This window comes from Cyprinus carpio, chromosome B5 (assembly GCF_018340385.1).
Source record: "Cyprinus carpio isolate SPL01 chromosome B5, ASM1834038v1, whole genome shotgun sequence".
Lineage (NCBI taxonomy): Eukaryota > Metazoa > Chordata > Actinopteri > Cypriniformes > Cyprinidae > Cyprinus > Cyprinus carpio.
This window is the reverse complement of record NC_056601.1, coordinates 27,820,950-27,839,278: the sequence shown is the minus strand read 5'-3', so window position 1 is coordinate 27,839,278 and position 18,329 is coordinate 27,820,950. Positions and strand designations below refer to the sequence as shown.

At 35.1% G+C, this 18,329-nt stretch overlaps 2 protein-coding genes across 2 annotated transcripts; one reads left to right on the top strand and one right to left on the bottom strand.

The window, feature by feature from the left end:
• Positions 1 to 828: 828 nt before the first annotated feature.
• Positions 829 to 5,569, bottom strand: LOC109111028 (UPF0561 protein C2orf68 homolog). The gene is made up of 4 exons (XM_019123994.2): positions 5,176 to 5,569; positions 4,039 to 4,154; positions 2,640 to 2,779; positions 829 to 1,997 (listed from the first exon to the last, which is right to left on the bottom strand). Exons 1-4 carry the CDS (start codon positions 5,283 to 5,285, stop codon positions 1,875 to 1,877), a joined length of 489 nt encoding a protein of 162 aa, XP_018979539.1. The 5' UTR covers positions 5,286 to 5,569; the 3' UTR covers positions 829 to 1,874.
• A 53-nt stretch (positions 5,570 to 5,622) lies between these two features.
• LOC109111035 (U4/U6.U5 tri-snRNP-associated protein 2) lies at positions 5,623 to 18,135 on the top strand. Its single transcript, XM_042725139.1, is given in 13 exon segments — positions 5,623 to 5,784; positions 6,520 to 6,601; positions 6,690 to 6,784; positions 7,032 to 7,168; positions 7,342 to 7,506; positions 14,296 to 14,521; positions 14,745 to 14,819; positions 14,932 to 14,999; positions 15,171 to 15,359; positions 15,602 to 15,744; positions 15,850 to 15,985; positions 16,081 to 16,167; positions 17,814 to 18,135. Coding segments are annotated over 13 exon segments (1,509 nt in total). The 5' UTR covers positions 5,623 to 5,732; the 3' UTR covers positions 17,868 to 18,135.
• Positions 18,136 to 18,329: the final 194 nt, after the last annotated feature.

Genomic DNA, 18,329 nt, shown 5'->3' with positions numbered 1-18,329 from the left:
AGTCCAGTTCTTTTCTCCTTACCCCAGGTGAGATGCTTTTTACGTTTTTTTTTCTGGTTCAGGAGTGTCTTGGTTCTAGGGATGTGACAGCTGTAGCCCATTTCCTGAAGACGTCTGAGCGTGGTGACTCTTGATGTGCTGACTCTGGCTTCAGTCCACTCCTTGTGAAGCTCTCCCAAGTTCCTGAATCGGCATTTCCTGACAATCTTCCAAAGGCTGTGGTCATCCCTGTTGCTTGTGCACCTTTTCCTACCACACTTTTTCCTGCCAGTCAACTTCTGTGAATATATTTTGATACAGCACTCTGTGAACAGCCAGCTCTTTCAGCAATGACCTTCTGTTACTTACCGTCCTTGTGGAGGGTGTCGATGATCATCTTCTGGACAACTGTCAAGTCAGTAGTCTTCCCCATAATTGTGGTTGCATGTTTTAAACTAGCCCAGGAGGTATCCAGTATTTATACTCAAAATTAATCAAACTAATCATGCTCAAAATGGAATATTCTAATTTTTTGAGATACTGAATTTTTAATTTTCCTAAGCTGTAAGTCGTAACCATCAGAATTAAAACAAAAACTAATATAATATTTCAGTTTGTGTGCAATGAATCTAGAATATTGGAATATTAGAAAGTTGGCTTTTTGAATTAAATTACAAAAAAGCAAGAACTTTTCCATGATATTCTAATTTTTTGAGATGTACCTATATATAAATATTTACATTATATATAAAATCACTAATAACTGTTGCCTTCAATTTTATTTTTAAGAGCCATATTTTGGTGTCCCTAATATAAAAGCACCAAGAATACAAGTTCAATGAATGAAAATTAGAAGCTGTTAAAGGAAAATATATTTTTGCACAATGTAAACATAGTGCACACTGCCATCATCTGTCTGTATGACAGAATGAACAATTCATCCTGCATTGTGAATTCATGCTGTAATCTCTACAATAACACAACAGTCCACAGTTGGAATACAATTACAAAAATAAAAATCTACCTGTACAATGAAGAGCTGAAAAAAGAGACAGAGAAAAAAAAAGACACATATCGGTCATTTTTTGTTTCAACAACATCATGAGCACCAACAGAGGAAAAGATGATATTTATATCAGTATATCAATAATTTATGAACATAAAGGGAAAAGGCAGATATCCAAATGCATGGATATACATATCAGAGCAATGAGGACCTTATTAGTATTCTTTAAACTTAGCTTGAACTTCCTCAGCTGTTTCCACTAGCATCTACATCACAGCAATAAGCTGACGCCTTCAAACCTTCTCTTAGACTAAACAGACTGCAAGCATTCGATGTTTGGTTTCATTTTTGACCTGATTACTGTGGAGATTTAGCCTAAACCTTATATAAAAGCACTCTTATCTGGAAGCCTATAAGAGACAGACCCATGGGACTTAGTTGATCAATGTGCATCTTGCAGTTATAAAAATCGCATTAAAACACGAGTGCCAGCAAGTCACCTCAGATGTAAAAAGTGCCATGGCCAAGCTGCACAACATCTTTCTAAATTGTGAAGTGAGGAGTGACAAGGATTTCAATTTCCAGTTAAAAGAAAAATTAATGTCCTGTTTTCTGTATATTACCGAAAAAAATCCTATTTTAGATTAAACGATTGATTTCATGCTTAACAGTGTCATTTCTCTTGAGGTTCAAGTCCACTCTCTTACAAGAGCTGCACCTTCACATATTAGGATACATGACATCTTGAAGACATCTGTGAATGCTGCATGCTTGGTACCATCATACAGAAATGCAGTTCAGTTTCATTTCTGGCTCAGCGGTGTCTCAGTGCCTTGCTCTGTAATTTACTTTATCTCCTCTTTTATTTAAAAATATCTCTCTCTTCCTCTCAGCATTTGTCACAGCGTTTGTCCATTTCTTGTCCCACACGTGCCAACAGCGCCGCCCTCATGGCTGAGTCCAGAACGTTCTTTTCTGCCACGCGTTCCACAATAACTTCTGGCTTGTCCTCCTGGTTGAAAAATATTTAATCATTGGTTTTTGCTTTATATAAAAAAAGTCAAGCATAACTTATTGTATAATGCTTTTCACAACACACATTGTTTCAAAGCAGCTTTATACAAAATAAAGTTCATAATAAATGTTCATAATATCTTCATGTCTTATAGTTGCATTTAGAAGATTTGAGATAGATGACAATATAAATTTCATTTTGCAATGATACATGTCTTTTTCCGATAATCTGTTTAGTCAGATAAACATCCCAGTTCGAAGGAAACTTATATAGGAACTCATGTAGCTTGAAAAATTTTTGTAGTCTGTTATGCATTAGAATTTATGGAAGCCTGTTTCCACCAAGGGATAAAAAATAAAGGTAATTGCAATTTATGAATTACCAATTTTGACTTTTTTCCCCTTGTAATTCTGATAAGAAATATCAGAATTGAGACATAAATATAGAATTTAGAGATCCAAAGTTAGAATTTAGAGATATAAACTCGTAATTTGGAGAAAACAGTGAGAAATACTGAGAAAAAAAGTCAGAATTGCAAGATATTAACTCACAATTCTGAATAGAAAATTCCAAATTATGAGATACAAATTTAAGATTGCAATATTTTCCATAAGAATCTTAATATGCCCCAATACAAACCTTGTGAACAATGAATGATGTTATTTGGCCGTTGTCAGCTTGATAATCAAGCCAGAATAGCTCTGTGCCAGTGTTTTCCTGCTCTGTGCCAGAGCTGCTCTCATTCCAGTCCTCTGCATTCACACCGGGTTCAGATCCATCTGAAACAAAACCAATAATCCAAACATGAGCACTAGTGGTTGACCGATATATCGCCAAGCCCGATATATCGTCCGATATCTGGCATTTTTCAAATTTCGCCATTGGACGTTCAGTTTTTCAGTTTGGCCGATGTTTTAGAGACGGGACTTTTATTTTGACGGTGCAGAGAGTGTTTGAATCAAACAAATCTTTGAATGACTAATGAACATTTAATTTCAAACCTTGCAAACTTAGTCAAATCCACCTGTGAGATCTTGTGAAGTGTGCATGTGACCTGCATGATCACGTGTTCTCTGTGTGACGGTCATTCCGTGTTAATTGAATGCTTAAAACTTTAAACTCGTGATTTCAAATTGTGCTGCGCTTTATGCATTTACCCAGTATCATATTCGTGTCATTTTCACTGTGTGCTGTATGTAAAATGAGTGTTACCCTTGCTTTATTTGAAAAATTATTCCCAATGCACACAGACTTCCCAGAATACTGAGTGCCCTGTTGGTTACAGTGTTTACTTCCTTTTTAATTATATTTTTATTAAATATTTATTTATTTGTGAAAAATACTTTGTCATCTAAATTATAAGTATGTTTATTTTACACATTTATTTTTTAATCCACTGTCAAATGATTTCAAATTTCTTAAATATTAATAATATATATATTTTTAATTATATCGGCTTTATATTGGCTATCGGCCCCCCTGCTTTCTAAGATATCGGCATCGGCTGTCAAAAAAACTATATCGGTCGACCACTAATGAGCAAAGTGGCAAACACCAAACTCCAACATATCTCTACAAGTCAAGCCTATTGTTCATTTTTATTATTTAACCCTTTGCCAACTTGGCACATAATATTTACAATTACAACCATTATAAATCCCTATTTAGCTAGTTACTATCCAGATGCATTAGTTAATTTCTTATAATTAATTAAAATATTTATTATAAGATGATTCTCATACAGGGGGTTTGCAGGTCTGTTCTCACATTAAATGGAAAGTAAAGTGAAAATAAACATAATTTGGCAGCATTCTGGCACATACAGACTTGGTTAATGGCTAATACTAATAAAACACTTCAGCCAGTGTTTGTACGATGTCTTGGGAAAGTAAATTACAATTCTGCTACTTTGGATTTCCAAAATTGTCAAAAATCTGTGTTTTGGCACTGTGTTGATCCTCACTGGATCTTAACGCAAAACCAGTTGAAAACCGCTAACTGAAATAATAAATGAAACTCTTCTACCTATGTAACTTACTCTGGTGGCGTGGGTGGTACACCTGACGGTCAGGTCTTCGTGGACGCCGAGGAGTGTTGGTGGGTCTGTGCTTCTGTTTCTCCTTAGCCTGTTTGACCTCTCTGTCATAATCATCCCTGTAGAAAGATTAAATAGTAATGTAATTGATAGTTTTAGTGCTGTCAAGCGATTAATCGTGATTGATCATGTCCAAAATAAAAGTTTGTTTACATAATATATGTGTGTGTGCTGTGTATATTTATTATATATACATACACATACAGATTATATTTTGAAAATATTTACATGTATATTCATATAATTTATATTATAAATAAATATATTTAACATATACTTTTTAATATATACATGCACGTGTATGTATTTATAAATACACATTACAAATTTACACAGTACACACATATAAATTATGTAAACAAAAACTTTTATTTTGGATGCGATTAATCACGATTAATTGTTTGACAGCACTAGATAGTTCATCCTTTTTTTCAATTCTTTTGTAAATAATGTGCTCCTTTAGCTTGTGGTCCACGTGTGAAATCTTTACTGATTTTTACAAAGTAAACGAAAGAAAAACTTTTATATTGTTAGTAATATTTCAGGATAAGCATTACTGGACTGAAGCAACTTAAGTTTACCAATCATTAAAATATAGTATTATTAAGACACATTATTGAAATATATAGAGTGACATCTGATATTCATATGCATTTCATGCAAGTAGTCTGTTAGGATCTTACTGATTTATATTACAAGCCATCAGAATCTCAACTTATATTTTGATCATATAAATGTCAGCATCTGCACCAAATCGCATATTTTTGCCTCTGAATAAAAGTGAGGTGTTTTTCCCTTAAATATTCTCACTATATTTTACTATATGAGCCATAAAATCTTGATGTATTAAATACGATATTCAACAAAAAAGACCGATTCCGATTCCGATTTTCTTCTGTTTTGTAAAAGGTGATGAATCATTTATCTGGCCAATATTTAATATCAGGCATTACAGGGTTACGCTTTCGAACTACATATTAATAGGTTTCGCAGAAGGGGATCCAAAACATCGCACTGAGAAAACACAATAACAAGCCGCTGAGTTACTGTAAGCGCGTGAGAGTGAGCGGAGACGGAGACCTGGCGATCTGGTTCCTCCTGATGTGCTTCAGGAAGCCGTGGCTCATGTCCAAGCGCCCGCCGGGCTTGTATTTGACACTCTCCCCCTCTGCATCACGCAGGACATCCATGGCTCTGCTCTGTAGATTAAATGGTTCTCAAAATAAATCCATTTTTAGTACCATGAAAATCATTCCCTTTACAACATCTCCACAAACGCTGGGGCCGAAAACAAAACATGTTGGCCAATAAAAACGCACTCTTAGTTGTCGGGGTTGTTTGTTTTTTCCACAAACGATTGCGCTTGTATATTGTTCTTTCCTACAACCCAAAGTGCGTATTTCGACGTTATAAAGTGAAATACATCCTTTAATAGGTAGCTGGTACTCCAGTAAGTACACTACACGACAAAGCTAGTGGTTTATTTTACTTTGATCCCGGGTTATTGTGTTCTTGGCCACCGATTTATAGAGCGGAAGTGAGGGCGGGAGTTTTGTAACGCTCGCAGAACGAATGCGTTTGAAAAGTATTCATTCAGCAGTAATTTTACTAGAGACCATCTTGATATTAAACGTAAAATGATCGCAGGCGTGAAACGGGAGAGGGATGTTGATGAAGACGAAGAGGAAGGTATGTTCGGAGCGTTTATGTGTTTGATAGTTTAGCAGCAGTTTAGAGAAAACCGTTTAAAGAACGCTGGAGGCACATGTTTTCAACGTAACGTTAACGTTAGTTTACATTTACTGTTATGTAACTTATTTAGCAGATGCTTTTATCTAAGGCGACTTAGAAATGAGAAAAAGTACCAAACAAGCTATTTATGTTTGGGAGATCGTAAGTATATGCTTTCACCTGTGATGGAAAGGTGCTTTGTGTTATGTAACTTATTTGTATTACCAGAGAAGTGACTGTCCAAAATAAATTTTAATTGGTAAACATTTTGTTATATATATATATATATATATATATATATATATATATATATATATATATAAAGAGTGTGTAGAATATTTTCATTTTCACCAGCTGTATATACTGTATAAAGTAAATTATCCCCCTCAAATTTTTAAATGTTTTATTTTTTTGCTTTTTGAGGCTATGTTAGTCAGGATTTTTTTGTAGTTTATTTGCTGGCTTTTTTGAAGCTTCTTTAAAATGGGGCTCTTTTCTGGGTAGAAACACTAAAAAATTGGGACTATGCCTGGAAAAGGGGGACCTATTATCACTCTAATGTGTTGATATTCATTTTCAGAGCTGAGAAATACTTACTGAATGGAACAGAGATCTTCATGTTTTTTATAATTGGCTTGGAACTGAAAACAGGGTTCAACATGGTTTTCATATGTGGTCTTCACTTAATTTCAGAGGTGCGTGTGAAAATTGGACGTTCTCATGGTATTGAAGACAAAAGAAGCCGTCATTGTCCTTATCTGGACACGATCAACAGGTAATTTTATGACTAAGAATGTGTTTATTATTGTTAATCACTATTGCTTCTCTGCTGTAACACTCACCCAGTTCTTGTCTTTTCTTAGGAGTGTTCTGGATTTTGACTTTGAGAAGCTTTGTTCAATCTCTCTCTCACACATTAATGTGTATGCCTGTCTGATCTGTGGGAAATATTTCCAAGGTAAGTGTGACAGGTGACCTTGTTTTTATTTATGTTTTTTAACCTTAGTTTTGTAGTCTTCTTAAGTTAGTGTAAGAAGGTGTGTTTCATTGTCATTTTGAAAAGCGAGTTATAGTGTAGTTTGTATAATTTGATATTGAAAACCCAAATATATTTGATATTATCTGAGTTTATGCACCTCAGTTTGACTATGTAATCGATGTAAATTTGAAGCACATTACTCCGTGTTGTATTTTATTTCTGTCAGGTCGAGGTCAGAAGTCTCACGCGTACATCCACAGTGTTCAGTTCACACACCATGTTTTCCTGAATCTCCACACGCTAAAGTTTTACTGCCTGCCAGATAATTATAAGATTATTGACTCCTCATTAGAGGACATTACGGTGAGTACAGTCAACTTCTGAGACACGGAGTTCCTTCAATCAGTTTATTATTACTATTTTGTGTCATTATATTTTTATTATTAATGTTTTGTTTTACTTTTTATTTGGGAAAATCATTTGCTTTTTTATTTTGTTTGTGCAAGTCTTGTGCCATAGTACAATGATGGTACAAGACTAATATCTCTGATTTTTTGTGACCCACATTCACCAAACAACACATCGCTGGTTTGGATAAGCATGGAAAGCTGTACAGAGCCTATGATGGCACTACCTATCTGCCAGGAATTGTGGGTCTCAATAATATCAAGGCCAATGACTATGCTAATGTGGTTTTGCAGGTAAGATTAGCAACCAGGTATTTATTTTATTTTTTATGTTGAAATGTTTTCTTCTCTCATAGCTTAAAGGGCTTTTCACACTGAACGTAGAAATTTGGCGCGATGATGCGTTTGAAACAAAACAGTAGATCCCTATGGGGCTATTCAACCCAGACGAAAAAAAAACGAAGATTTTTTTCTGTCGTGTTTGTTCATTTAAAAATTTAAAAAAAAAAAAAAAAAAAAATAAATAAATCCAGTCAGATTTAAGCGGAGATCACGTGCCGGGAGCAGCTGCTGTTGCTCAAAAAGGCAAAGAGTTGTGGTGCTGTTTCAAAAACCAGTGTAAACAAACACCGAAGAAGAGTATTCCAAGCGATTCCGAGAGAGAAGAGAGTGGATGCCGAGTTCTTGTTATCTTTGGTATCTGAGAACAGATTTATTCTCACATGTTCTTAATATAATTTATATTATTTCTGCACTGAATTATGTGACCTGGAGTCAGAGTTCGTTAACTCTTTAGATCTTCAGTATTAAAAACAAAAAATTGAGTGATATATTTCTACACATGAAATATGAAAGCAAAAAGACATATGCAGCTCACGGTATTTTTGTAACAATAAAGGATGTTTATGATAATGAGCAGTGTTGCGTTAAACATACAAAGATAGCTTGTCTCAAAATCAACTAAAGATCACAATCGGAAGTTATTACAAGCACTTGATGGTTTAAAGTGGGTTTTATGCAAAAACATGAATAATAATTAATGTACATAAATTTTCAAATGTGGCTTGATGCTACTTGTGTTTGTATTTTAAGATGTTTTCTTCTAAGCATTATAGATAGTTTGTGTTTCTGACATAGAACCAAACTTTATATCTTATTTTAATGCTGTATATTGAGCAGCGGATGATATTAAATCCATGTATGAGATGCATATCTTGAGGAAAAATTCATTGTTGGTTGGCACCACCTAAAGTGCAGGTGTGAATTAGCAGAAGGCGATCAATCATTTTGGGCTTGGTGTGAAAGCAACGTTCATTGGCGAATGTCAACATGAAACAGCTTGGGATTGATACATTTTCAACGTTCATTGACTTCACGACTTGTTTAAATGATGCAGAGTTGACTCTTTCTTTTGAGAGACAATAACTTTATACATGGTGCACTTTAAGATTTAAAACTTTGCAGGATATTTTCATTCACTTAGAGCTGTTATACACAGGGTTGGGGAGTAACGGTATACATGTAACGGCGTTATGTAATCCATATACAAAAATCTAGTAACTGTAATCGTTACAGTTACATCACAAAACAAATTATTCAGATTACAGTTACATTTAGTAAAAAGTGGGAATACTATCAGGATTACATTTGTTTTATTTAAAATTAAATAAGTATTTTGACATAATAAAGCCATATTTAGCACTGATTCATCATAATTCAATAATTCATAATTCAATTTAAGTCAAAGTTAAATAAAAGTACTTCGATAGTGCTTTTTTTACTTTATTTACATATGTAACTAAAAGAAATCCAAAAGTAATCAGATTACATTACTTTCATATTATGGTACTTGGATTACGTTACTGAATACATTTTTAATGAAGTAATTTGTAACTTTAACGGAATACATTTTAAAAGTAACCCTCCCAGAGTCCCAAACCTGGTTACACTGCATGAAAGGTAGTTTTCAAAAATTCATAATAGGGTCACTTTAAGTACTGAGTAATATTAATTAACTGCATGTACTTGCTGTATGGTTAGGATGAGGGTTTGGTTTAGGGTTAGTTGCATGTAAAAATGTGCAGTTTATTGTTAATACTGTAGGGTCATTCCGTGTAAAATCAACCAAATTTCAGAAACTTCACCAAGACATGTACGAGCTATGCAATTGTTTTGAAAGAGGGAAATAAGATAACAAGAAAGGTGAAATAAGAAAATAATAATTTCTAGTTTCTATTTTATTAAACATTATTACAACATTATTATCTTAAAAAAGAAAAAGGTTTCATCTGAATGCAAAGTGAACCATATTTGGTTTTTGACCATTGAAAATGTATACAATTTAACATTGTATACATTGTAAGCCATATGTGACCCTGGACCACTAAGGGTAAATTTTTCGAAATTGAGGTTTATACATCATCTGAAATCTGAATAAGTAATCTTTCCATTGATGTATGGTTTGTTAGGATAGGACAATATTTGGCTGAGATACAACTATTTAAAAATCTGAAATCTGAGGGTGCAAAAAATTGAAATACTGAGAAAATCACCTTTAAAGTTGTCCAAATGAAGTTCTTGGCAATGCATATTACTAATCAAAAATTAGGTTTTGATAAAGTTACGGTAGGAAATTTACAAAATATCTTCATGTAACATGATCTTTACTTAAAGGGGTCATATGATGAGATTTCAAATTTTACAAGCTCTTGGTGAATAAAGAAGATCTGTGAAGTTGCAAAAACTAAAGTCTCAAATCCAAAGAGATATTCTTTATAAAAGTTAACACTCGTCCACGCCCCCCAAAACGGCTCGTTCTAACACGCCCCCACATACCTACGTCAGTATGTGGGAAGATTTGCGTAACGCCGCCCAGATGTTCAGGCAAAGAAAGAAGTCATACCTTTTATTCTCGTTGTAGTATTGTTGTTGCCGCTGCCGCCATGTCGTATAGATGCTGTGTTTTACTGTGAAATCGAAACTACTTTATTTGGCCTTCCAAAAGAGGACGATATCCACTTCGTCATGCTCTGCTCATTCAAGCCGGCCGCGGCTCACTCTAGACCGTGGCTCACTCTAGGCCTCTGGCCTCTGTTCACTCAAGGCTGTGGTGTGTGATGCTGTTTCATTGAGAAAGCGAAACTACTTCGTATTTGCCTACCAAATGAAGACACGACTAGAAATCATGTTTATATCACGTTTATAATGGGTTTTATGTTTATGTTTCGTCGCTCCGGCTGGACAAGGCATCACAATATGTTAAGGGGCGTAACATTTCCGTCACACGCTTGAGGCATTCGGCCAATCACAATGCGCTGGATAGCTGGCCAATCAGAGCACACCTCGCTTTTCAGAGCAATGAGCTTTGTAAAAATCTGTTTCAGAAGGCGGGGCATAGAGGAGAAAAAATGTACAGTATGTGGAAAATAATGTGTTTTTTTTTTTTACCTTAAACCGCATAAACATTTCATTACACCAAATACACAAAGTAATGTTCTTTTCAGCAGCAGCATGACCCCTTTAATATCCTAATGACTTTTGGCAAAAAATAAAAATCGATAATTTTGACCCATACAATTTTTTTTTTTTTTGGCTATTGCTAAAAATATACCCCAGTGACTTAAGACTGTTTTTGTGGTCCAGGTTCACATATTGAGATTCCATTATCTCTGGAACTGAATCATGCAGGCTCTTAAAAATGAAGATTTCAAAAGGAAAGTTTAAGACCCAAAATCTAAAATGGCATTAAAAAATCTTTAATACTTCTTGAGTTACAGGCATGCAAACTTTGGAGCAAAAACTTGAAAAGTGCTTTTTGTCATTTTGGAATGGTCACCACCAGTGCTTAATTTGTAAATTGAGAGGTCCCGGAACAAAGCGGGGTTACGGATCCGGATTTTTTCTTTCTGAGGACCAAATGATCAATGAGAGCAGAACAAATGTCATACGTTTTAAACTTAACAAAATTGAAAAATACATCTATCAAGTGCATGCTCACAGAGGAAAACAACAGAGAACAAAACAGTGTTGGCCTAGCCCGGTCCTTGTCTGAGAGTTTATCAGAATTATCGGCCTGAGTCCGAACTGAGCCCGTCTTTTTCCCCCTTTCCCAAAACAGCTGTTTCAGCTATAAAATGGTTCAGTTTTGTATATTATGGAAAAATGATTATAATTCATTTCGATTTTTTTTAGTCGAAAGTTAATTTAGAAAAACGTTTGGAGCAAAACGTTTTTTTTTGTTTGTTTTTTAAGTAGCTAGGCAAATGACCAAGTGTCCAGGGACAGACAGTGAGATGATCATAGCATGTGTTTGATAAATTCAGCCTTCTCAAATCATCACGACTTGCCTAAAATAAAATCTGTAGATATAAAACAGTTCAATATCACAATGCTAGTTTAAACATTTAACCTAGATAAATATCCAAGCGTTTGTGCAGAGAGTGGAAAAGAAGCGCTCTGCAGGACACGGAGGCACCAGCGGTCACTTGCAATTTTTTTTTTTTTAGCAGTAGAAACAAATTAAAATAGCCTACGCAGTCATTTTTGCTCATAAAGATAAGAGTAATACGTCATCATTCGGAACTTTAAAATGTCTACTTTTATGTGTACGGTCAACAATATCAACAAATCATTGTTCTTTTTATAAAATAAAGAAAACAAACAGGATGCGCTTTCATCTTGAGAAGGAGCGCTTCACAAAAATGAACCGAAACTCTGCGACCATATGCCTCACAGACATGACAAATATATCTTTAGAAAGTTTTAAATTGCCACTTTAAAATGAAATCATTCTAATCGAAAACAGAAACTCTTTTATTATGCAATCCGTAAAGATGCATTTCTCTCTAAAGGCGCGTCCAATGAGCAGATGGCGAGTCAGGATCGGCAACTTCATCTTTGCGCCGCTGACTAGTTTCTCAATTAATAATTAAAATATCTCCTTACCATTTTCACCCGACACATTCATGGTAATTACTTTTGCTGGGGCTTTGCGGCAAACTTTAGCCGATTGCGTGCATTTGAATGTAGATCCTGCGCTGAAGGCACCTGCACTTGTGCTTGTTGCTGCTAAACACTAAACACCATCGAGCCAGTCTTGACAGTCGCTGAAGTCCGGCCCTGTGTAAATATAAGCTGGAGCCTGTTATTAATGCTGGATACATTAAAACTTAGTGCATGCGCAAATAGCAGCACAAACACTAGAACTATTGACACATCGTCACATCACAAACCTGCAGCGCATCTTAAGTGTATGGAGAAAAACAGAATAAAACAGCATATAGGCCTATAAAAGAAATAGAATAAACATTCCTAAACATTTATATTTCACTTAAATAACGAACATATTAACAAAAAAAAAAAAACAAATATATATATATATACCTGCAGACGCCACTGATATTGCGCATCACTTTACTCATTCCTGTAGCTTTCAAGTTTATAATAAAGAAAATTCCTGCAAACATTTATTCAATAGCTATATTAGGCCCGATGAGTAAATAAATCCACACAAACTATCAGATTAAATCTGTCATTTGAAAACAGCGTGAGCGATTCAGCTGTACCACGTCTTCTCTAAAGTGGCTTCTCATCGGCGCATCTCGTCTGCACTACAAGAGCTGCTCCACGCTTCAATACAAGACTTTCGCTCGCATTCCGGGACAGTTGACAGAACTGTCACTTGCCTAATCGGGTCATTGTTGCATCTTCACAAAAAATTTATCATTTGCACATCTTAAGTCATTTCATACCCGCTCACTCCAGAGGTGGTTTTCTGTGTGCTCACAGCCAAACTGGCCAAATAAACACAAAATGACATAAAAATGGCAGTCCTGGCGAGTATCCTCGTAAACAGTCGGTTTTGTCTTAAGTGAATGTAAACAGTTGAGAAAGAAAACACATGTGTATCAGTATTGGATTTATGCATTTGGTCTCGTGACAGTAGCCTAAGGGGCTGTTCACATGTCTTGTCTTTTGCATGCTGAAGTTCATGATTTCAAATCTAGATGTGCGGCAAGTGCTCATGATAGAAGATTTTTCATGAAATATATCACATGCACGCTGTAGGTCAGCACGAACCTCTTACATTGGCGCGTGAGGAGGGGGTTTCGCCCAAATTGAGGTGTCGGATCGGATTTTGGCGGTTCCCCAGCACAAATTAGCCTAAGCCCTGGTCACCACTGGCATATAATGCAAAAAAAAAAATTGCTTAAGGCAACAGATTTTACTAATAGACATTTTTACCTCTGCCAGCTGGCTCTGAATCTCAGGTAAAAATTGCAGTTTTGACCCCCTCTATAAAATAGTGGATTACGTAGTAAATATGCATCCATGACATGACATTTCATATTTTGCCTTTCGTTGCTATACATGTTTGTCTTCAGGAAAGAGAGAAGGATATATATATATATATATATATATATATATATATTTAAATAAATATATATATATATATTATATATATATATATATATATATATATATATATATATATATATATATATATATATATATATAATTTAAATAAATAAAATAAACTATTTGTGCCGGGAAAGTCTGGTAGAGTTGACACGGAATGACCCTGTAGTAAGTACATGTAATGTGTTGTAAAGTGGTACCTTTATTTTTACTTAATACACAAAAAAAGACATGGCATATTAAATATTAAACATTTTGATTTTATTTAAACAATCACACTTTCAAAATCCATTTATTCTGTTGCTTAAAATTGCCATAGATCTGTTAAATATGAAAATACATTTGTTTTGTTAAAAAAATTAACATAATTAAAATATGACTAGTTGTGCTAGTTCAAATACATTTGAAAATTGAGATACAGATTTATTGATAGTAAAAATATATAAACCTGGTTATGTATTTAAGACACATTTAGTTTAATAGTACTATTACAGAAATCTTACCTGACTCAGAGAGATGCATTACATTAGGTTTATCAGTTTATGTTAAAATAATGTAATCCAAATGGTTGAAAATTTGATATGCAGTTCAAATACATGAATCTTACATTTAGGCCTAAATATTGATTTGAGTGTACTATGGCACCATTTGTTTTTGTTTTTTCAAGCCCTGTCAAACGTGCCGCCTCTACGGAACTACTTCCTCGAGGAGGACAACTATTGCAAAATCCGCAGGCCGCCGGGTGACATAATGTTTCTGTTGGTGCAGCGCTTTGGGGAGCTCATGCGCAAGCTCTGGAACCCGCGCAACTTCAAAGCCCATGTGTCGCCACATGAGATGCTGCAAGCTGTGGTGTTATGCAGTAAAAAGACCTTTCAGATCACTACACAAGGTATAACACCAAATTCTGAATACTACTGTACTAAATGCTGTGCACACGGCCAAATAAGCTGCTATTAGGTTGTTATCAAATGATGTTGCTGTTGCAGGTTTAATTCAGAAAGTGGTGTAATATGAATAGTCTAGTAGTATGCCAATCAAACAGCAGTCTGTGTTATTTTTATTAGACAGGAACTTGCGCATTTTAACCTGATGTTGTGCTTTTTGCCCTCTAGGGGACGCTGTTGACTTTCTGTCCTGGTTTCTCAATGCATTGCATGGTGCTTTAGGTGGGACAAAGAAGAAAACATGTGAGTTTTGTTTTGATTTTTAAGAGGTGTGTGTTTGTGTGCTAGTTCACCTTCTGAGGTGTATCTTCATGAGTACAGGATGAAATCAGCTCAGTTGGCTTTTTTTTTACAGCCATCGTCACCAAGGCATTTCAGGGGTCCATGCGAATCTTCTCAAAGAAGCTTCCTCATCCCGATTTGGTAGGTGTTTCTTACATTAAACTGTCTGATTTGTGCTTAAACCATTTAAGCAGTTAAGAAAGCCTCACTCTGTTATTTTTGGGGATTGACAGCAACTTGACACTTCTGCTAGCATCCAAAAAAATCAGTACTTCGAGAAATGATGCAAGTTTCTGTGCTTGTTTCTTACAGCCTGCAGAAGAGAAAGAAGCCCTTCTGCTTAAGGACGAGTACCAGGAGAAGATGTCGGAGTCCACCTTCCTGTACCTGACGCTGGATCTGCCCACCGCACCTCTCTACAAAGATGAGAAGGAGCAGCTCATCATTCCTCAGGTTCCTCTCTTTAACATCCTGGCCAAGTTCAACGGAAACAATGAGAAGGTATGAATTCTTTTTTTTTTTTTTGCTTGTATAATTTAATTTGTTAGGTTATTTATTTTCTTTATCCGCTCAACATTTCGACTGGCACATGTACTTTTTTTGTAGAGACAAAGGCAAACTGCTTGATATTGGTTATGCTAATTAAAGTCTTTTCATGTAGAATGTTATTTACTTATTTTTATTTGTGTAAAATAATGTGCATTATATTATTTTATAAATGATTAGCTTTGACTTTGTCACAGGAGTACAAGACATACAAAGAGAACTTTCTGAAAAGGTTCCAGCTCATCAAACTTCCTCCGTACCTCATCTTCTGCATCAAGCGATTCACAAAAAACAACTTCTTTGTGGAGAAGAACCCAACTATTGTCAACTTCCCTATCACGTGTGTAACTAAGGATAAATTAATTTACACACTTTTAGACATTTCGATGTTTTCTGTAAATGTATTTTGAAATATTCTTGTTGTGAAAACATTCATGCACAATAGGAATGTTGATTTGCGTGAGTACCTGACAGAAGAGGCGCAGGCCACAGAGAAGTTCACCACCTACAACCTGGTGGCCAATGTAGTTCACGATGGAAAACCCACAGAAGGGTCCTACAGGATTCATGTTCTGCATCATGTGAGTGTGTCACCAGCTCTTGATTCCATTCCGAGCGTGGCAGTACTGTTATTGGGATGATTTGTGTAATGTGGGTGGTTTGTGATGTTTGACAGGGCACAGGGAAGTGGTACGAGCTTCAGGACCTGCAGGTGATTGATATCCTTCCACAGATGATCACGCTCTCAGAGGCGTACATACAGGTTTGCTGCTCATTACTCCCATTTGATGAGGGTGGCTTAGAGTGATGTCTATCAATAAGTGCATATTACATGAAAATTGTAGTTTTGTTGACAGAAACCTGATTTGGTTTTCTTTTGATGTTTTGGTCATTGAGCAGCTGCAAGACCCATGATTCTCAAGTCAGCTTCCTTTTAAACATAAAACTCCTTTTTTGTTATTTTCAGCAGTGGTCTATTATCAGAAGTACTGGTTCCCTCTTTCTTCTTTACTCTACAAACTATCTGTTAATTGATAATGCACACTTTCTATTTCCTTTTAATGCATTTTTGAGGAAATATTTTAACCGAAGTACTGTTGTGGACCTAATCTTATTAAATCATATGGGTACTATAGTTGTTGCTATCCAAAATACTTTATCTATGTATCACAGGGTTTCTACAGGTTTAATGAAGGTAAATACATTTTTTTTTAAGACTTTAAAACCTTTTTAAGAAAGGAATCAATCGAAGGAATCTCAATACTTTAATATGTTCTTTAAATGCAGATGTCTACACAGTGACGAACACTTCAGGTTTGAAGACACCTTCCAACCAGTGTTGGTTTAGTCACTGAGATACTGTTAATATTCTTTTAATTAGTCTTTAATTCATATTTTGAGTTTTTTAATTAAAGTTAATTTTGTGGTTTTTGTTATTTTTACATATGTAATATGTATATTATTAAATATTTACATTTTTGTATGTATTTAGTTTTTATTCATTTTTTTTATTTCGGTGTGTTTTACTTTTTTACTACATCATTAAACTAAATGAACATTTAATGCCATTGGCTATTTGCACAAGTGAAAATAGCAGTATTTTTTTAGCGATATGATATTAACACTAAGTGCAAATAGCTATAGATTCTATTTACACTGTTAAAATAGCAGGCTTTTCTGCTATTTATATTACTTATTGCAATTAGTGGCAATTATCTGCACCTCAGTACTGTAGTACATTATAAAACAGAACAAAGAATTAATGCATTGAATGTAAATTATAAATTCAGTTCAAATTATTAAATGAATGCCACATCACTGGGACAATAAAGCTCTCCCTACACCTACCCTAACCCTACCCAATACTTCATATTCAGTTTTTATTTACATAGTTTTCATTGAAAATAAATGCCTTCCTGATGTGAAATAAGATTTGAAAAGGGGGTGGGGGGGTTCAAACTTGGGTCGGTTGCATCAAAAAGCATGTGCTCTACCATCTATGCCACTGGAGCTGTTGTTGGATGATTGTCTTTTATAGTGTTGAATAGCCCAATCACATGTTGGTGGGCGGAGTTAGTGTAAATAGCCTCTGCCAACAAGACAGGATATTTGCACGTAGTGTAAATAGACACTATAAAATTTTATTGGAAAACAAGACCAAAATACAGAGGAAGGATGTTTAATTTTTGACGGTGCATGCAACATTTAATGTCATGACTTTATGAATTTAAGACTTTCTGCTCTGATTAAAGACATTTTCAAAGCCTTGATTTGTGGAAAGGTAAATAAAGGCTTTTTAAGAGCTGTAGAAACCCTGTATTATGTCTTAAAGATCTCCTAAATCATAGAAAGTTGATGTTTTTGAGGCATCATCACCCAGCCTTGTTTCACCAGATTCTTCTCTTTCAGATTTGGAAGAGACAAGATAAAGATGAGGGAGCAGAAAGCCATACAGGAGCATAGGAGGCCCAAAAACAGCATTGGTGAGATGTAAATGAAATGAGTCTGTTCAGGCCTGAATGCACACCGAGGCTTTAAGCATGAAGAGACTGAGTTACAATGAGAGAAGACATTAAAAGATAACCCTGATGTGTACAATTTCATGTAACTGTGCTAAAAAGTCTGTAAGGTGAACACAACACATTTCTGTGTTCCGCTGTGATCTTTTTTTTTTTTTTTTTTCAGTTTTTCAGTATTTCAGTTTGACTTTTCCTGTGATGTTTGTAGGATGAGACCTTTTAATAAAGTTTTCAAGACAATATACAGTGTCTTTCATTCAGCTCTCTTTAGAAAACATGTATTGTGAATAATAAGCTGGATTGAAACCTCCAAAATTAAAGTAGAACGTACCTGATGTTGCGTTTGTTCTATAGTTGTTCTAAATTTAAATGCAATGGAAATGGAAAATAAGCATGTAGGGTTTTG

Coding starts and splice junctions, on each gene's coding strand:
- LOC109111028 (XM_019123994.2), bottom strand. CDS start 5,285: ATGGATGTCCTGCGTGATGCAGAGGGGGAGAGTGTCAAATACAAGCCC. Junction 2,780..4,038: donor GTACCACCCACGCCACCAGA/GTAAGTTACATA, acceptor GTTTTGTTTCAG/ATGGATCTGAACCCGGTGTG. Junction 1,998..2,639: donor CATCATTCATTGTTCACAAG/GTTTGTATTGGG, acceptor TTTTTCAACCAG/GAGGACAAGCCAGAAGTTAT.